This window comes from Heteronotia binoei, chromosome 4 (assembly GCF_032191835.1).
Source record: "Heteronotia binoei isolate CCM8104 ecotype False Entrance Well chromosome 4, APGP_CSIRO_Hbin_v1, whole genome shotgun sequence".
Classification (NCBI taxonomy): domain Eukaryota; kingdom Metazoa; phylum Chordata; class Lepidosauria; order Squamata; family Gekkonidae; genus Heteronotia; species Heteronotia binoei.
Window position 1 is genome coordinate 100,656,127 of NC_083226.1, and position 16,530 is coordinate 100,672,656.

General features: G+C 46.6%; 1 protein-coding gene across 2 annotated transcripts in view; it reads right to left on the reverse strand.

Annotated features, from left to right (window-relative positions):
* COMMD10 (COMM domain containing 10) overlaps window positions 1-15,846 on the reverse strand; it is a 109,657-nt gene extending 93,811 nt beyond the window's left edge. The window contains exons 1-4 of one of the 2 annotated variants that reach the window (XM_060235564.1): window positions 14,991-15,846; window positions 14,467-14,557; window positions 11,589-11,699; window positions 9,223-9,378 (exon numbers count right to left, since the gene is read on the reverse strand). In XM_060235564.1, the coding sequence (XP_060091547.1) occupies window positions 9,223-9,378; window positions 11,589-11,699; window positions 14,467-14,557; window positions 14,991-15,025 (393 nt within the window). In that variant the 5' untranslated portion in view covers window positions 15,026-15,846. The remainder of the gene's footprint in view (window positions 1-9,222; window positions 9,379-11,588; window positions 11,700-14,466; window positions 14,558-14,990) is intronic. The other variant, XM_060235565.1, reaches the window with a different exon arrangement.
* Window positions 15,847-16,530: the final 684 nt, after the last annotated feature.

The window sequence follows — 16,530 nt, forward strand, 5'->3', positions numbered from 1 at the left end:
AAGGACTTCAAGTGTATGAGATTAGCCAAAGTGGCAGTTCCTTTCCTGTCACATCCAACCCATACTATACTCCGATGTCATTATATCAGAGAACATGTGCTGTATCACAGCTTCCTTCACAACTATGTTTGAGAGGGGGGTTGGTGGGCTGATTATTATACCGCATTTGTAGTGAGAACACAAATATGGGACACATTTTAGATTACTTAACATTACAGAACTGTAGAAGTGCTGGATCCATCATGCAAACCATACAGCAGATCAATTGGGTTTGCAAACAAAGGAAAAAGCAGGCAACCTTTTCATATATTGAACAGTCTTATTTTTCCAATTCAACTGGATTTTCCCCCATTTCTAGCAGCTGAGTATGCTTTAAGAATTTTTTTTTATTAATGTACCATATGCTGCCGGAGGGCATCAGCTTGGCTTACCTATTTATTTTATTGAAAGGAAGATTGAGTATAATAGAGTTCTTTCTATTTTGACTACTTAGATCTATGATATATGACTACAATAAAATGGGACAAGGCATATAGAAATAGAGAAGTGGGTTACTTAAGACACGCTGAGAAACAAGGAAAGAAACTTGGATCTTCCAAATGAGCAAATGTACTTTATCTGTTTTGGTTTTGCAGGATAATAAACATGTGTTTAACAGGAACATATTCTAAGGATAGTTTAACAAAAACGATTTTCATGCCCATTAGGCTTACTATAATTACACAATTTGCTACCTGATAGCATTAAAAGAGCAATGAGCTACCTTCAGTGTTGCACAGTCTACTTTCATTGATTAGAATCTCATGACAGACCAAAGGCTTTTGAATTTACAAACTAGAGCACATTCACCATATGTCATCAAAGTATATGTGTTAAGTAACCCTGAAAATGAAATCTCAACATTAGCAGCCTTTTGGGTCCAACCAAAACCCAACTGGCCTAACACAATTCAGAAATCAACTAGTAAGTAGATGATCCATTGAGAACTGGGCAAAAGTCCAACAGCAAACCTAGGGTGGCCAGACCGTCCCGGTCTCCCGGGACATTCCCGGATCTGGCCACCCAATCCCGGATCCCGGGCTGCCTATACCGGGACCATTAAAGGTCCCGGTTTAGGCAGCCCCGGAGCCGGTGGGCCGCGGGCGCGGGCGGGGAAGGCGGGGAGTGAGGGAGGGAGCGTCCCTGCGCCTGCGCAGGGCCCCTGCGCACGCGCAGGGACGCTCCCACCCTCACTCCCCGCCTTCCCCGCCCGCGCGCGGGGCCCGGCAGCAGTGGTGGAGGCCTCTCCGTGGCCTCCGCTGGTCGCTGGAAGCCCTCCAGAGACTCTGGAGGGCCTCCAGCGACCAGCGGAGGCCGCGGAGAGGCCGCGGGGCACCCGGCGCTGGTCCCGGAAGGCCTTCCAGAGCCTCTGGAAGGCCTTCGGGGACCAGCGCCGGCCAGCGAAGGCTTCCCCGCGGCCTCCGCTGGTCCCTGGAGGCCCTCCAGAGTCTCTGGAGGGCCTCCAGGGACCAGCGGAGGCCGCGGGGAAGCCGCGGGGCACCCGGCGCTGGTCCCGGAAGGCCTTCCAGAGGCTCTGGAAGGCCTTCCGGGACCAGCGCCGGCCAGCGAAGGCTTCCCCGCGGCCTCCGCTGGTCCCTGGAGGCCCTCCAGAGTCTCTGGAGGGCCTCCAGGGACCAGCGGAGGCCGCGGGGAAGCCGCGGGGCACCCGGCGCTGGTCCCGGAAGGCCTTCCAGAGCCTCTGGAAGGCCTTCGGGGACCAGCGCCGGCCAGCGAAGGCTTCCCCGCGGCCTCCGCTGGTCCCTGGAGGCCCTCCAGAGTCTCTGGAGGGCCTCCAGGGACCAGCGGAGGCCGCGGGGAAGCCGCGGGGCACCCGGCGCTGGTCCCGGAAGGCCTTCCAGAGGCTCTGGAAGGCCTTCCGGGACCAGCGCCGGCCAGCGAAGGCTTCCCCGCGGCCTCCGCTGGTCCCTGGAGGCCCTCCAGAGTCTCTGGAGGGCCTCCAGGGACCAGCGGAGGCCGCGGGGAAGCCGCGGGGCACCCGGCGCTGGTCCCGGAAGGCCTTCCAGAGGCTCTGGAAGGCCTTCGGGGACCAGCGCCGGCCAGCGAAGGCTTCCCCGCGGCCTCCGCTGGTCCCTGGAGGCCCTCCAGAGTCTCTGGAGGGCCTCCAGGGACCAGCGGAGGCCGCGGGGAAGCCGCGGGGCACCCGGCGCTGGTCCCGGAAGGCCTTCCAGAGGCTCTGGAAGGCCTTCCGGGACCAGCGCCGGCCAGCGAAGGCTTCCCCGCGGCCTCCGCTGGTCCCTGGAGGCCCTCCAGAGTCTCTGGAGGGCCTCCAGGGACCAGCGGAGGCCGCGGGGAAGCCACGGAGCAGCCGGCGCTGGTCCCTGGAGGCCTCCAGAGGCCAGCCCCGGCAGCTCCCTCCCTCCCTCGCCGCGAGGCCGCCGCCGGAGGACTCCCCGCCGCCGCCGCCGCTGGATCCGCCGCCCTGGAATAAGGTAAGGGGGCCGAAAGCGGGGGGGGCGGCCTTCCTTTCTTCCCTCCCTCCTCCCTCCCTCCCTCCCTTCCTTCCTTCCTTTCTTCCTTCCTTCCTTCCTTCCTTCCTTCCTTCCTTCCCTCCCTCCCCCTTCCTTCCTTCCTTCCCTCCTTCCTTCCTTCCTTCCTTCCTTCCTTCCCTCCCTTCCTTCCTTCCTCCCTCCCTTCCCTCCCTTCCTTCCTTCCCTCCCTTCTTCCTTTCTTCCCTTCTTCCCTTTCTCCCTTCCTTCCTTCCTTCCCTCCCTCCCTCCTTATGTTGTTATGTGATGCAGAGTGTTGGACTGGATGGGCCACTGGCCTGATCCAACAGGGCTTCTCTTATGTTCTTATGTGACGCAGAGTGTTGGACTGGATGGGCCACTGGCCTGATCCAACAGGGCTTCTCTTATGTTCTTATGTGATGCAGAGTGTTGGACTGGATGGGCCACTGGCCTGATCCAACAGGGCTTCTCTTATGTTCTTATGTGACGCAGAGTGTTGGACTGGATGGGCCACTGGCCTGATCCAACAGGGCTTCTCTTATGTTCTTATGTGACGCAGAGTGTTGGACTGGATGGGCCACTGGCCTGATCCAACAGGGCTTCTCTTATGTTGTTATGTGATGCAGAGTGTTGGACTGGATGGGCCACTGGCCTGATCCAGCAGGGCTTCTCTTATGTTGTTATGTGACGCAGAGTGTTGGACTGGATGGGCCACTGGCCCGATCCAACAGGGCTTCTCTTATGTTGTTATGTGATGCAGAGTGTTGGACTGGATGGGCCACTGGCCTGATCCAACAGGGCTTCTCTTATGTTGTTATGTGATGCAGAGTGTTGGACTGGATGGGCCACTGGCCTGATCCAACAGGGCTTCTCTTATGTTATTATGTGACGCAGAGTGTTGGACTGGAGGGGCCACTGGCCTGATCCAACAGGGCTTCTCTTATGTGACAATACTGACTTTGGTGGACCCAAGCACTGATTCAGTGTAAGGGAGCTTTGTGTTTGTGTCTTCTAGTGCAATTTTGTTCTCAGATCCTGTATTTACTTCATCAGTATATGGGATAAGGCACTTTCTCAACTGTGCTGCATAATGCAGCCTATTTATTTTGTCCTGTTGGCTCTGTTGGCTCTATCTGCGCCACCTTCATCACTTTCGGGGTGTGGATCCCCCAGTGGAGTGGTCTCCCGACTCCCTCCGCCGGCTGTTTCTGATAGCCCTGCGCCCCCTCTTTCATTTGATATGTGTCCCGTGCGGGTGCCACCCTCCCGCCGGGAGATGCCGCAAAATGAGCCCCCTTGAGGCTTATGGCGGCAGGGCTCGGGGGAAGCGAGCTAGACTGCTGTTCTTTTGAGGGGTTATAGAGTGTTTCGAGCCCGTCCCTGTGGCATCGGTCCCATCATTGTGGGGCCCAGGGGGCCGGCGCAGCGGCACGCTGAAGCAGCCTGTCGGTCACTTCCAGGTTCCTGTCCTGCATCTTGACCGGTGTTATTAGTGACATGTTATTAGTGACATCGGCGTCGACGTCGAGGGCTCTTGGAACGACCTCTTTGCGGGCTTCCGGAGTAGTCGCGCCTGAGGCTTCTAGATCGGTGCCGAGACATAGGAGAGCGTCCTCTATGAGGGCTGCGGGATCGCTGATGACAAGGGCTGATTGATCGATCTCGAAGGGGGGTACGGGATCGAAGGGTGTCTTCCACCGTGTGGATTTCAGGTGGGCTATCTTCTGCCCCCGAGCGTTGAGTCAGTTCCAGATCGCGATCAGAGTCTGATGAGATAGTGATCTGTGTAGACATTGAGGCTAACATCGGAGGGCTTGGTCGGCGGTGGGTAGAAGCGAAGAGCTTCAGCGGTGGTACCGTTGTCGCCGATTCCGATGAAGTCGGGAGCGAAGATGCAGTAGCCCTATGTTTTGGCTTGTCTAACTTCTTCCTTTTCGCTTCCGACTGCGCTCCCTTCTCCTCCCTTGGCCTTTTTACAGGAGTGGAGGAGTCCGACTTAGATGCCGAGCCCATTCCTTTTGTGGGGCGACCGGCGTCGGTAGGGGTTCTGTCGGTATCGATCAACTCCGATGTCGACGGCTTGTGTATTGCCGTCGACGTCTTCTTGGGAGACAGCGCCCGTTCCATTAGCACTGCTGCTAGGCGGCCCGCCCGGTTCTTTTTAGTCTGCCACGAAAACTTTGCGTAGTGCGCACACGCGTCAGGGATGTGAGTCTCTCCCAAACAGAGTAGGCAAAGAGCGTGCCCGTCGGGGGGGGGGGGCAGTTTTGCTCCCGCAGTCCGTACACCTTTTGAAAAATCCCCAACGCTTTTCCATGCGAGGGGAGGAGGGGAAAGGGCGGGAAAGGGGAAAACCTGAAGAAAAATTATCAAAAGTTCTCCACCTTCCTCACTCCCAAAAAGTAAGAAAAATACCTATAAAGTCTTTATACTCTGAATAGTCAAATCGCAACTAACAAGAAAGATTTCTACCGACCATAGCGAAAGATCGACTGATCCAAGCGGCAGTCAGAAGAGAACTGCCGGGATGTCCGCTCCGGTCCCTGTGGGCATGCGCGGTGGGGCTTCTGCGCATGCGCACTGGGCCTGGGGCATGGAAATCCGCAGCTTTCAAGAATACCGATCGTGATTGGCGCGGGCGCCTATATCCCATCAGTGTGATGCCACAGAGACCACGAAGAAGATTATGCAAAGAAGCCTAGACCAAAATAGTGATACAATGCAAATTTGAGCCCTGATGGAGGATGGGGGTAATGAGAAGGCAGCTAATACGTCAAAATTGCTGATTTTTTTTTTAAAGTTCCTATCCTCAACCATACCGTTGGCAAAACATCTCTGCCTTGCAGGCCCTGCGGTACCATAACAAACCCCACAGAGCCCTGATGTCATTTGGCAAAGAGTTCCACCAAGTTGGAGCCAGGGCCAAAAAAGCCATGGCTCTGGTTGAGGACAGCTGGACACTTTGGGCAGGGGCTTCCAGTAGATGTTGTACTGAGTATAACTTCTCTGGGAGATGTACCAGGAGAGGTGGTCCCATGGGTACATTGGTCCCTGACTTTTAGGGTCATTTAGGGAAATGAAGTAATTGTGCTTTGTTTTTTATATTTCCCAGAAGGGGCAGGTTATGATGAGATCAAGAAAGTCATTGCACTGACTGAATCTTTTTTTCAACAGCCAGCAGAAGACAACCAAACTCCAACACATTCCAGCCATACAAGGAAAATGGAAGACTGCTTGACCTAGTGGATGTGAGCAACTGCCAAACTGCTGCATGTGATCAACTACAGAAAGGTTTGCGCAATAGGATCTATGCTGAGCTTTAAGTGGTTGTAATGGCTCAGACCAGTTATAGCAGCTTTGGTGCTTATACAATCAGCTCACACTGGTATACCACTCCCAGAACTGACTTTGGTTTCCAGTGCTTGGACATTTGCACAGTTGGGACTGAGTTTCAAGACTGCAGCATTTGAATCCAAAGAAAGAGAACAATGTCCAGGAAAACTGTAGGTAAAACTATGCCACTTTAGGGTATGAAGTATAATTAGAACACCTGGAAAACAAGGTTTTATTCACCGACCTTCTGTTTTGTTCAATATATCAACCTTATTTGCACTGGTCAGAAATTACAGAGTTGGATCTTCAGGTGTTCTTGAATAAAAAAAGGAGGCACTTTCATGGAAATCATGCACACGTGCTCCCTTGCCTTAATGGATTTCCCACTCAGTTTACAGCTTGCGACAATATAGCTCACAGAGCTCCTAAGGAGCTCTCAAGCAGCTTTTGGGACCATATAGTAGAGGTTTTGTAAGAAGAGAGGCAGACAGGAAGGATCTGTTCTGCAATTAGAGATCAAGAAATCATAGTTCTCTGGATCCAGCGCATGTCTTGCCAGCATCAAAAATATGTACAGCCTTTTTGCAGCCATTAATACTGATACAGCAGTATCACTAACTACCAAATGAAAAAGGTGCAGTCACAAAGCTAAGGCATGAGAAATATACATATCTTATTGATCTGTCTTATAATTAGCTATCGATCAGGTCACTTTACTAGAGGAGCATAACAAAATAAATTCCAATATCCATCTTTACATTAAATCTTGGCACTGGAGTCACTTCTAATAGTTCTGCTGCTTCTGGCATTAGCCATGCTTCTAATCAAGCTGTTAATATAAACACTTGTGCTTTGAGCTTCTTCCAATTAATTTCAGGGCAGCTACCAACAGAAAATACCTCCCCAACCCTGAATGGCACACAGAGATTTTAATTTATATTAACTACTGACACAGCCACCGTTAACTAGTAACTGATATGTCCAATCAAAAATGTGCAGCTCCTTGGACACAGCTACAAACTATGTTACATATGGCAAAAATTATATGGTAGATTCCTTCAGGGACTATGAATCCAGAAAGGCAAATGTCTCTCAGAAAATGGAGGGTATATTTGAAATTCCAACCTCCAGCTTCAGAACATGCTTTCCTACCAAGAGCACACACCTTTCCATATATATGTCATGTGTTAAAGCAGCCAATGGTTTTTTTTTGGGGGGGGGGGGCTCCCTTTGCTAATTTCACACCTCCTTCCCTTGGCTACCTTCTCTCCCACAAGTCTCCATAATACAACATTCAGATGCATGACGTATCCTTCCACCAGCTCCCTCCAACTTATGTGGCACAGAGTCCATGGCATGAAAAGTAAAAGCTTGCTGACACTCCCAAGCAGCTTCACATAGACATCCAAACAGATGTCAAGCCACTAGCCCCACACATACACCAAAGTGCTGTTTTGTGTGAACTAGCCTTTGCAATTAGTGTTATCACAGCTTTTTTTTTTCAAGCTGCCACAATCACATAATTACCACTGTGTGTTGGAGATTTCTCAGCTAACAGGTAAAGCAGGTATGTTTGAATAATCTCCCACAATGAAGACTCTCAGCACACACACAATGATTTGGTCAAGAAGAAGGTTACACTACCTAAGCTCCTGCCTTTATATCAGAGGCACCATGCAAAATAAGGTTCTCTGTCAGTAAGCACAACAAACTGGACCACATTCTCCAATAGTATGCAATTGAGAATGTAGTTCCTGGACTACATTCTCAATTGCATACTATTCCTATATTCTTCATTTCTGTAGTAACTGTCCCCTCCTTATACAAATCTGCAAAACTCTGTCCTCACATAAATGGCTTCACATCCTTATTTGAAATAGTTAATGCTGTGCTCACTTGTACAAGCCAAGAATCTGCTTCACATGATAGGTCTGCTGCAGAAATCAGCGGATTCTCTGCAATGCCAAAGATTATGCCAAGGAACATTGACTTTTGTGTGTGTGCATAATGTATTATACTCTCAAAATTAACTGCATGAGCACACACACATACAATTTTTTATATTTCTCAACTCCTAATAAGCATTTCATTATTAACAAGTTATTTTAAACTTTTGCACATATCTAGCTGTTATTTATACATTTTAATTGGACTTATTAGTTGCCACTCAATCTATGACTCGTGACAACTTACAACATAAAAACAAATAACAAATATAAAATATTAACATTAAAGTATTAAAATACATGGCTATCACCATACCATTATTAAAACAGCCCAAACATATGGTTACCTTCCAAAGGCTAACCTAAGCAATTTAGTTTTGCATGCCCTGCAGAAACTAAACGAATCCAGCAGGGCATGGGTGTCATCTGAGAGTGCATTCCACAGGGTAGAAGTAACCATTGCAGTACCCAGAAGTAACCATTGCATGGATCAATGTGGCATGGGCTGACCCAGACACGAGCCAGCTGGTGGGCCTGGCATAGGTGAAAAAACACTGACCACACTATCATGGACACTTGTTTATCCAATGATAGCGCAAAATCCAACCACAACCAAGGGTCTACATCTGTCAACGAGACAACATCAAATCTCAGGAGTGATCCTCCAGCTAGCAACTCAGTCCTCCTAGCCACACGACCTCCATCTTGGATGGATTCAACTTCAGCCAGTTCCCCCTTAACCACTGGACTACTGCATCCAGGCACTGGGATAGTTCAGAGAGCCCTGATGCCTGTTGCTTATTCAGCAGTAGGAAGAGCTGAGTGTCATCAGCATATTGATGGCACCCAACTCCAAACCTCCTGACACTTGCTGACACTCCCAAGCAGCTCCAAATGGGCATCCAAACATATGGCAAGCCACTAGCCCCACACATACACAAAACTAGCCTTTGCAATTAGTGTTATCAGCAAGAGGATACATATATATGTTAAATAATGTTGGAGAAACCTGGTCACACCACATAATTCAAGTCTCATCAGGAAGACCTCTCCTCTCTGATAGCAACACTCTAAAATTATCCCTGGCAGAATTAGTTCCCCTTACCCTAGGGAGGCAAGGGAAAGGTCAATCAGGACCAAATGGTTAACTGTATCAAAGGCTGCTGATAGATCCAAAAGGATCAACAGAATAGGCATGCCATTATCTAGATGTAAACAGAGATCATCAACCAAAGCAACCAGTACTGTCTTGGTCCCAAAGCCAGGTCTGACTGAAAAAGGTCCAGGCAGATGTGTCACCCAGGCAACCTGTTAGCAAGTCTGCCTCACAATTACAATGTACCATATACCTGCATGTCTCTTCAATCTCAGTTTAAAAAACTTCCAAGTGTTGCACTGACTACTTAATGCCTTAAATATGTTTTAATACTTATTACCTTCTGAGATGACAAAATTCTTTGCCTGAACTTCTCCACTATGTCTGGTCCTGCGGCAGCCCACATAGTGGCAAACACTTCGGCTTTATCATGATCCACAAGGGAATGCTCCAGTTGCTGCTGCAGAATAGTTGGTTTCAAGTTGTGATATACAGCCTGAGAAAGCAAATACATAATAGCATGATTTTGTAAATTCCACTTTAAACAAAGCCCAGAAAAGCACACCAAGAGATGATGAACATATATTACTCATCATGCAAAGTTGAAATTATTAGCATGGATCCAACCAGCTTTTTTCCTCAACAGCAAATTCCCTTCCCTCTTACAGCATTCTACGGGGTTTTCATTCATGAAAGTAACATGACCTGCAGCATGGCCTTTCTGGTGGTCAAAGAGGACAACCTCCTGTTTTCACCTGTTTCAGATCAACACCATTGTAAATGTATTCAAAACAGACCAACTACCACCTGCCTGTTCACAATACCGACAGAAGCCCCACCTTGGAGAAGGGCTGCTTTTCTTTTCCAGTAGGGAAAAAAAAACATGGCACCATCCATGTTACCATAACAGCAGGCTTCCTGGAGGAAAATGTTTGGACCCAGTGCAACAGATAAGTATACACCTCTTGTGCTGTAAAATGACTGTCTGATAAGGCTCTTGAATGTGGCTAAAGACTCATCATGTAGCAACTTTGCTGAAGCTAAACAAGTTTGACTCTGGCCAGTGCTGGAGTGTGGGTGCTCAAAGGAACAAAAACAGATACCGCCATGCCTTCCACAGAAAAAATGTGATATATGCATGTAATAAGTACATACCAAGGGTTTTCAAAGTGAATTGCTGATAGCTCTTGGGAAGATTAATTAAAAGTAGGTGCATACCTGCATTCAGACTAGTTTATTCACAAGATGCTGTTCATGCTGCGTCTCAATGACAAATGTACAATATGAGTTGAATGTTCAAGCTTAATTTCCAGATGTATAGAGGTTTGATTCAGTTGAGAACCATGGTATGCAGACAGAGAGGATTTAAACATTCTCTTCTGTGTTATTTTTGTGACCCAAACAATCCCAGGATGCCACGATTTTTCCTACTGGGGAAACTTACCTGTACTGATTAGCTCATACAAGTTTCCCCAGCAGGGCAAATAGCAGCTCACAGGAATGGTTTGCAATCTGTAAAACAGGGATTAGAAAGCTTAAGCCATCCCCATGCACCAGAGAATTATGTTTCAACACAGAACTCCTAGCACACATCTGGTCAACAAGACCTGGGACAGACCCATAAACAATACACCATGTAGATGAGGCACTGAAAGGATTCGATCAATTCAGTTTTGGAAATAGCTTAAATACGAGGACTCTGGGAACTCAAATTAAATCTTGTCCGATATCTGACTTAAACTTCTGGCAGTGTTCAGTTTGGAAAGCATTTTTTAAAATGCTGCAAATTCCAAAAACTCTGTTTTTATTTTTAAAAATACATTGAATTTTTTAAAACACATTATTTTAAACATTAACAACGTCCCCATTGAATCACCTTCAGCTTTGGTTACATTATCTGGTCTGCTATCCAGATAAAATTGAGGTTTCTTTTGCTCCTTGCACGTAAGTCTCTTCTAAAGTATTTTGGCATCTGATAGTCAGAGTATAATAAAGACAGAAGCCAACCAGCAGAAAAAGGAGATACAAGCATGTCAGGACTTACAGCCAAAAGTTGGTTCAGAATCACCCTTTAGCTATAATTCAGCAGTTGAAAGTGAGTTAACCACTCCCAGCCTTCCGGAATCACCTGTATCTTTGGAATATTGCAGAAGGCGGCTGAAAACAGAGTTACAGCTAGGAGGCAAAGTGCATGTCTCCTGGCTTGACACCAGCTACCTGTTGATAGTGAAGATGAGTCTTTACAGAACTGTTCCTGAGAAGCTGGCTGTTTGTGTGATGGTTGGGGTATGTGGCTATAAACTCTGCCAAGAGTTTTTGGGGGTGGACACACCGCTTACATGTTAGGCACTGAATTGCCAACACTGCCTTGATTGGCGGCTGGAAAACCTGACCTTGGACTAACAACCCTGGACTTCAGAGACCCCTTTGGCCTTGTTGTCTTTGAGAAGCAACAAGACATGCTCTAACCTGATACCATAGCAGTCCTCAAACATAATTCTATGGCAATTATTAAAACCCTGGGGGTTCTCAACAGAACCAAGCTCTGCAACACAGAGGTGTTTGGGTTGTTAACCACTATAATAACTAAATGTTGCCAACTCTAGAACAAAATGGTTGAGATATTAAAACACATGTGTCCGTTGATTCTGACTATGGGTTGAAGCTATGGCAGTATTAAAAAGTATGGCAGTATTGAAAAGATACCTGTTCCAAAATGAATGTTATTGTTTCAAGGATGAGGTGGAGATCCTGCTTCTCCACTGAGAAGGCAATTTGAAGTTTTTCTTCCTCTTCTTCTGTAAAAGTACTCTCACCCTGAAATAAAGTTTCCATTTAACAAAAACTCAAAGTACCTGAATAAAATTACAGTCAACTGCAAAGTTACCAGGTTGGAAAACTGGGCTGAAACCAATAAAATGAATTTTAACGGGATGAATGTAAAGTTCTGTATTTTGGTAGGAAAAATCCAATGCATGGTTATAGGATGGGGGAGACTTGTCTTAGAAGTAGTTTGTGCAAAAAGGATCTAGGGCTCTTAGTGGACTGTATGCGGAACATGAATCAACAGTGTGATGCAGTAGCTAAAAAGGAAAATGCAATATCAGGTTGTATTAACAGAAGTATAGTGTTCAGATCACATGAAGTGATGGTATCGCTTTACTCTGCTCTAGTAAGACCAGGGCTGGCACATAGGAGTCAGCAAACTAGGCAATTGCCTAGGGCTCTAGCTCCCAACAGGGGAGGGCACCCACTCTCTGCTCACGCCATCCCTGAGCCTCCCACTCAGGGAAGGGCTGAGTGATCTGGTCCACTCAGCTTCCCATGCCATGGGAGGGTCAAGCGGGGAGGCGTTTGCACAGAAGTCTCCTCAAGAGGAGCCATGCAAACAGGGCCATTTGGCAGGGGGTGGAGTATTGCCTGGGGTGACAAAAAACCCAACGCCAGCCCTGGGTAAGACCTCACCTGGAGTATTGTGTTCAGTTTTGGGCACCACATTTTAAGAAGGATATAGATAAGCTGAAAGGATATAGATAAGCCAGAGGGGAGCGACAAAGATAGTGAGGGGGCTGGAGACCAAGTCCTATAGGCATTTTATCTAAAATTGTTATTGCAGAACAGTGAAATTAACTTAAACATTGTAATGAATTATTATAATAAATTATTATGTGAATAGTTAACTAATTTGTTTTTGTAATTAGCGTAAGTGTCTAAACCCAGGGTCACCAATCTAGTGTCCATGGGTACCATGGTAAATGCTAATAACTTTCCTGGTGCCTACCAAGTGTTTTTAGAAAGCAACTGGCACCAGATAGAGCTTTTGCCCAGCGGGGCATTAGAATGGCCATTTGAGATCTGATTGGCTGGGCAGATATTTAAAAATGTTGCTTTGACAGCAGCTGCTGCCACCACAGCACAAGGATCTTCACTATGTGAACGACTGAAAGCTGTGCATATGTAAAAAAAAAGTATGACAAAATTCATTTTAAAAGGTATTATGTTAAACAGAGCTTCTGCCTAAAATGTTGAAGAGTTGCTGTTTGAGTTATTCACAATTTGACTCCCTGACACTTTGCAGTTAGCTCCATCTCCCATGGCAGTCATTTTATGCTTATGCCCATCATTATGTATCAGAATTTCAAAGATGTCCACAAGCTCAAAAATGTTGGGGACCCCTGGTATAAATGGCTGACAATTAAAGCAATCCTTGTGCCATTCCAAATAAAATCAATGTTTTAGAAAAACACTTGGCCAACATATGACCAGTAATTTGACCTTTTTTGGCCAAACACTACAACTTTATACAAAGGTCTCTACACCACCAAACCAACTATTAACAATTTTTGTTAACTATTTTTGCTTCCCTCACATGTGTCTATATGTAGAAACCTGCTGAATCATAGCAATGGTCTCTCTGATCCAGCAACCTCTTTCAAAAAATGGCCAACCATTTGCCCTGGATGACTGCCCAACAGAGCACACAGACAAAGCTCTTCCCTAGATTTTCTCTTGTATTACTGGTATACCACACACAATGTCTATACTGCAAACAATGCCATATGATTATTACTGGTATGCTGTCACCTAACGTAAATGTCCCTATTAGTCATCAGGTCTCATAGCCATTGACAGGCCTATCCTCTATGAATCAGTGTATTACTGTTTTAAAGCTACCTGCGATATTTGCCATCATTACATTCATTAGCACTAAATTCCAAAATTTAGTTACCTGTTGTTTAAAAATGTACTGTCTTGAACTTATTGTGTCACTTCATTGTGTGTTCCTTGAATTACAGTATTATGGGAGATCAAGAAATAATTCTGTCATTAAACGAGGAAGACAGGTATTTTTTAAAACAAATAAACAAACCTTCTATATCAAAGTCAAAAGTTAAGTGCAAGCACAAAATCTAATTCAGGGATCTACTTATAAGTTTGTAGAATATATAGCGTTCATTTTCTAACACAAAGTTTAGAATGCTTAAGGCCACTGACTTTGATATGACAGTACTGAAATTTCAAAATTAAGAACCACCATAGAACTCTGACATGACCTTTGCTCCATAGATAAATGTAAAAGCTTCCTATATCCCTGATTCTGCACACAATATTCTAAAAGACTTTTCCCAAATTCTACTTTATTCATCCTCTGCCTGCACAGAGGATGGATGGTGGCTCAGTGGTAGAGCATCTGCTTGGTAAGCAGAAGGTCCCAGGTTCAATCCCCGGCATCTCCAACTAAAAAGGGTCCAGGCAAGCAGGCGTGGAAAACCTCAGCTTGAGACCCTGGAGAGCCACTGCCAGTCTGAGTAGACAGTACTGACTTTGATGGACCGAGGGTCTGATTCAGTAGAAGGCAGCTTCATATGTTCATATGAATAATCTCCATAACTCACCCAATATGCCATCAGATTAACTATAGAGCAGTATACTTCAATTTATTTTCATTCAACACAGATTAGACAATTCCTGTATAGAAACAGCATCACTACATTCTCTAGTTGGCTCACTAGACAAGCCTTCAAAACAAGTTTACCCATAATTAATATAATATTTTTAATCTAAAGGAAGATTCTATGCAAACCTTTAAATGAAGCTTCTGAAGGATGCGGGAGAGCAGGCGAGAGAACTTGACAGTGTCTATGGTGTTGATAAAAGACACTGCTTTTCTGACGCTGGAAAAGAATAGATAGTCACAGTTTCAGAGTAGAAACAGAGCAGAAGATAAGCCTCTCTGTGTATTGCTAGCTCTTTAAAAGAAAACAGCTCAAATCTGCATAATATAGACCTGTATTTTTTAGTCTGCACTTTAATACCTGGATCCAAATCACCAGACTGGTATTTTTACCACTATTGTATTTCAGTGCAGATAACATTTAAATTTCTATATACTGAGCACTGGCATCGAAAAAACAACCGCCAGAGCTGATGCAAAGGCTCACATCTTCGACGAACAATATATTGTCACATGGCAATTTAGCCGGAGCCACCTACGTGAAGGCTGATCACAACTCATTTTGTTCAAGTGAAAGAAGCAGCAGCTGCGAACTTAATTTTGAGGCGCCTGTTTTTATTCCAGGAAAAAGGGGGAACAATGGGTCCCCTTACCTGGCCGTATCTGGAATAACGATGGGCGCCGCCATGTTGGGCGCTGTCAATCATCCTCTTCCGCGATAACTCCCATAGGCGAGAGAAGAAAGCTCTGCCCCTGAAGAACTAAGAACCAATCCCAGATCAGGTGGCGGGGCTCCGTAGATATCGAGACTCTCTCGCCCTGCCTTTTGGTTTGAAGTGGGACTTTATTTTTATGCTGGAAGGGTGATTTTTATTTTTGGCCTGCGATGTCTTTACTTGGAATGAAACAACAGCAACCAGGAGACCTGACAGAAGGGGGCATAATTTCCACGACGACAGTTTAAGTACTGTTGAACGACCTATTTACTGAGCACAAGGGTGGTGCAGTAGAGATATTTCTGTGTAAATCGAAACAAACAGGACTCTTGCGGCAGTGGCATTTAATGATTAAAGCGTTCTTATTCTCGCATGTGTCGGCTAAAGCACACTTCATCAGTAGTAAAAGACTCCTGACTGCTAATACGCTGCCCCTCTGAAATTTGCACTTAATAAAGGGAAAGCCTCTACCTTGCTTCCTGTCACTCAGGTCTCACGCGCCTCTTACTTGCTTGTGCCTCCGACTTGCTTCCTGTCTCCCGGGTCTTGCGCCCCAGAATGCCCACAGGCTTATGCCCCTTGGTGTTCAGGCGCACAAGCCGCCCCCCGACCCAGTTGGACAGAAGCAAATTAGGGGGCAGGGGGGCTCTTACTGGCTTTCTGTCAGTCGGGTGATGGTCTCTAGCCCATGAATGCCAAGGGGATTGGCATTCAGGCGCGCTAGCCCCCCCCCCCCCCCCGCAAGTAAAGAAGAAATCTCTTCCTTCCTGTCTCCGGGCGATGTGTCAGGGGTGATGCTTGCCCCCATTGGCCAGCTGGTAACTATAAGTCAAGGAGGGGAATGGGGGCTGAGAGACCAACAGGAAGGCTGCTTCAGGGAGAGGCACAAGTAAAGGGGAAGCCTCTGACTTGCTATGGCTGTTTGGGATTCAGACGCACCAAACCAACTCCTTCTCCCTTCCCGCAGGCAAGTGAAAGGAGCACCCTTCTGACAACTTTGGGAAATCTGCAGGTTTGGCGCGTCTGAATCCTGCTAGGATTCAGACGCGCCAAATCTGCGGATTTCTCAGTCATCTTGACAATTCAAACGACAGACTGAATTCACCGTTCACGAGGTTGTCATTTTAGATCCTCAAATGTACAATTAGATATTGCCTCACTGTCCAGAAAGGTAGGAGGAGAAATGTGGAATTCGCTGCCAAAGGGTGCAGTGATAACTGCAGGTATTGATGACTTTATAGGGGCGATAGATTTGTTCGTGGAGGAGAGATCTATCAGTGGCTATTAGCCATGGTGACTAAAGGAAACCTCCATGTTCAGACTCAGAAACAAGAATAGCATTGTGCAACATGAGAACTGAGAGACCATCGCTGGTAGGGTATCCTAGTCAAGGCATCAGATAGCCTAATCCTGTTAAACTTCATGAATGGATGGGGTATAGGATAGCAGAACCCACAATGTTCTCAGTCTACACTAG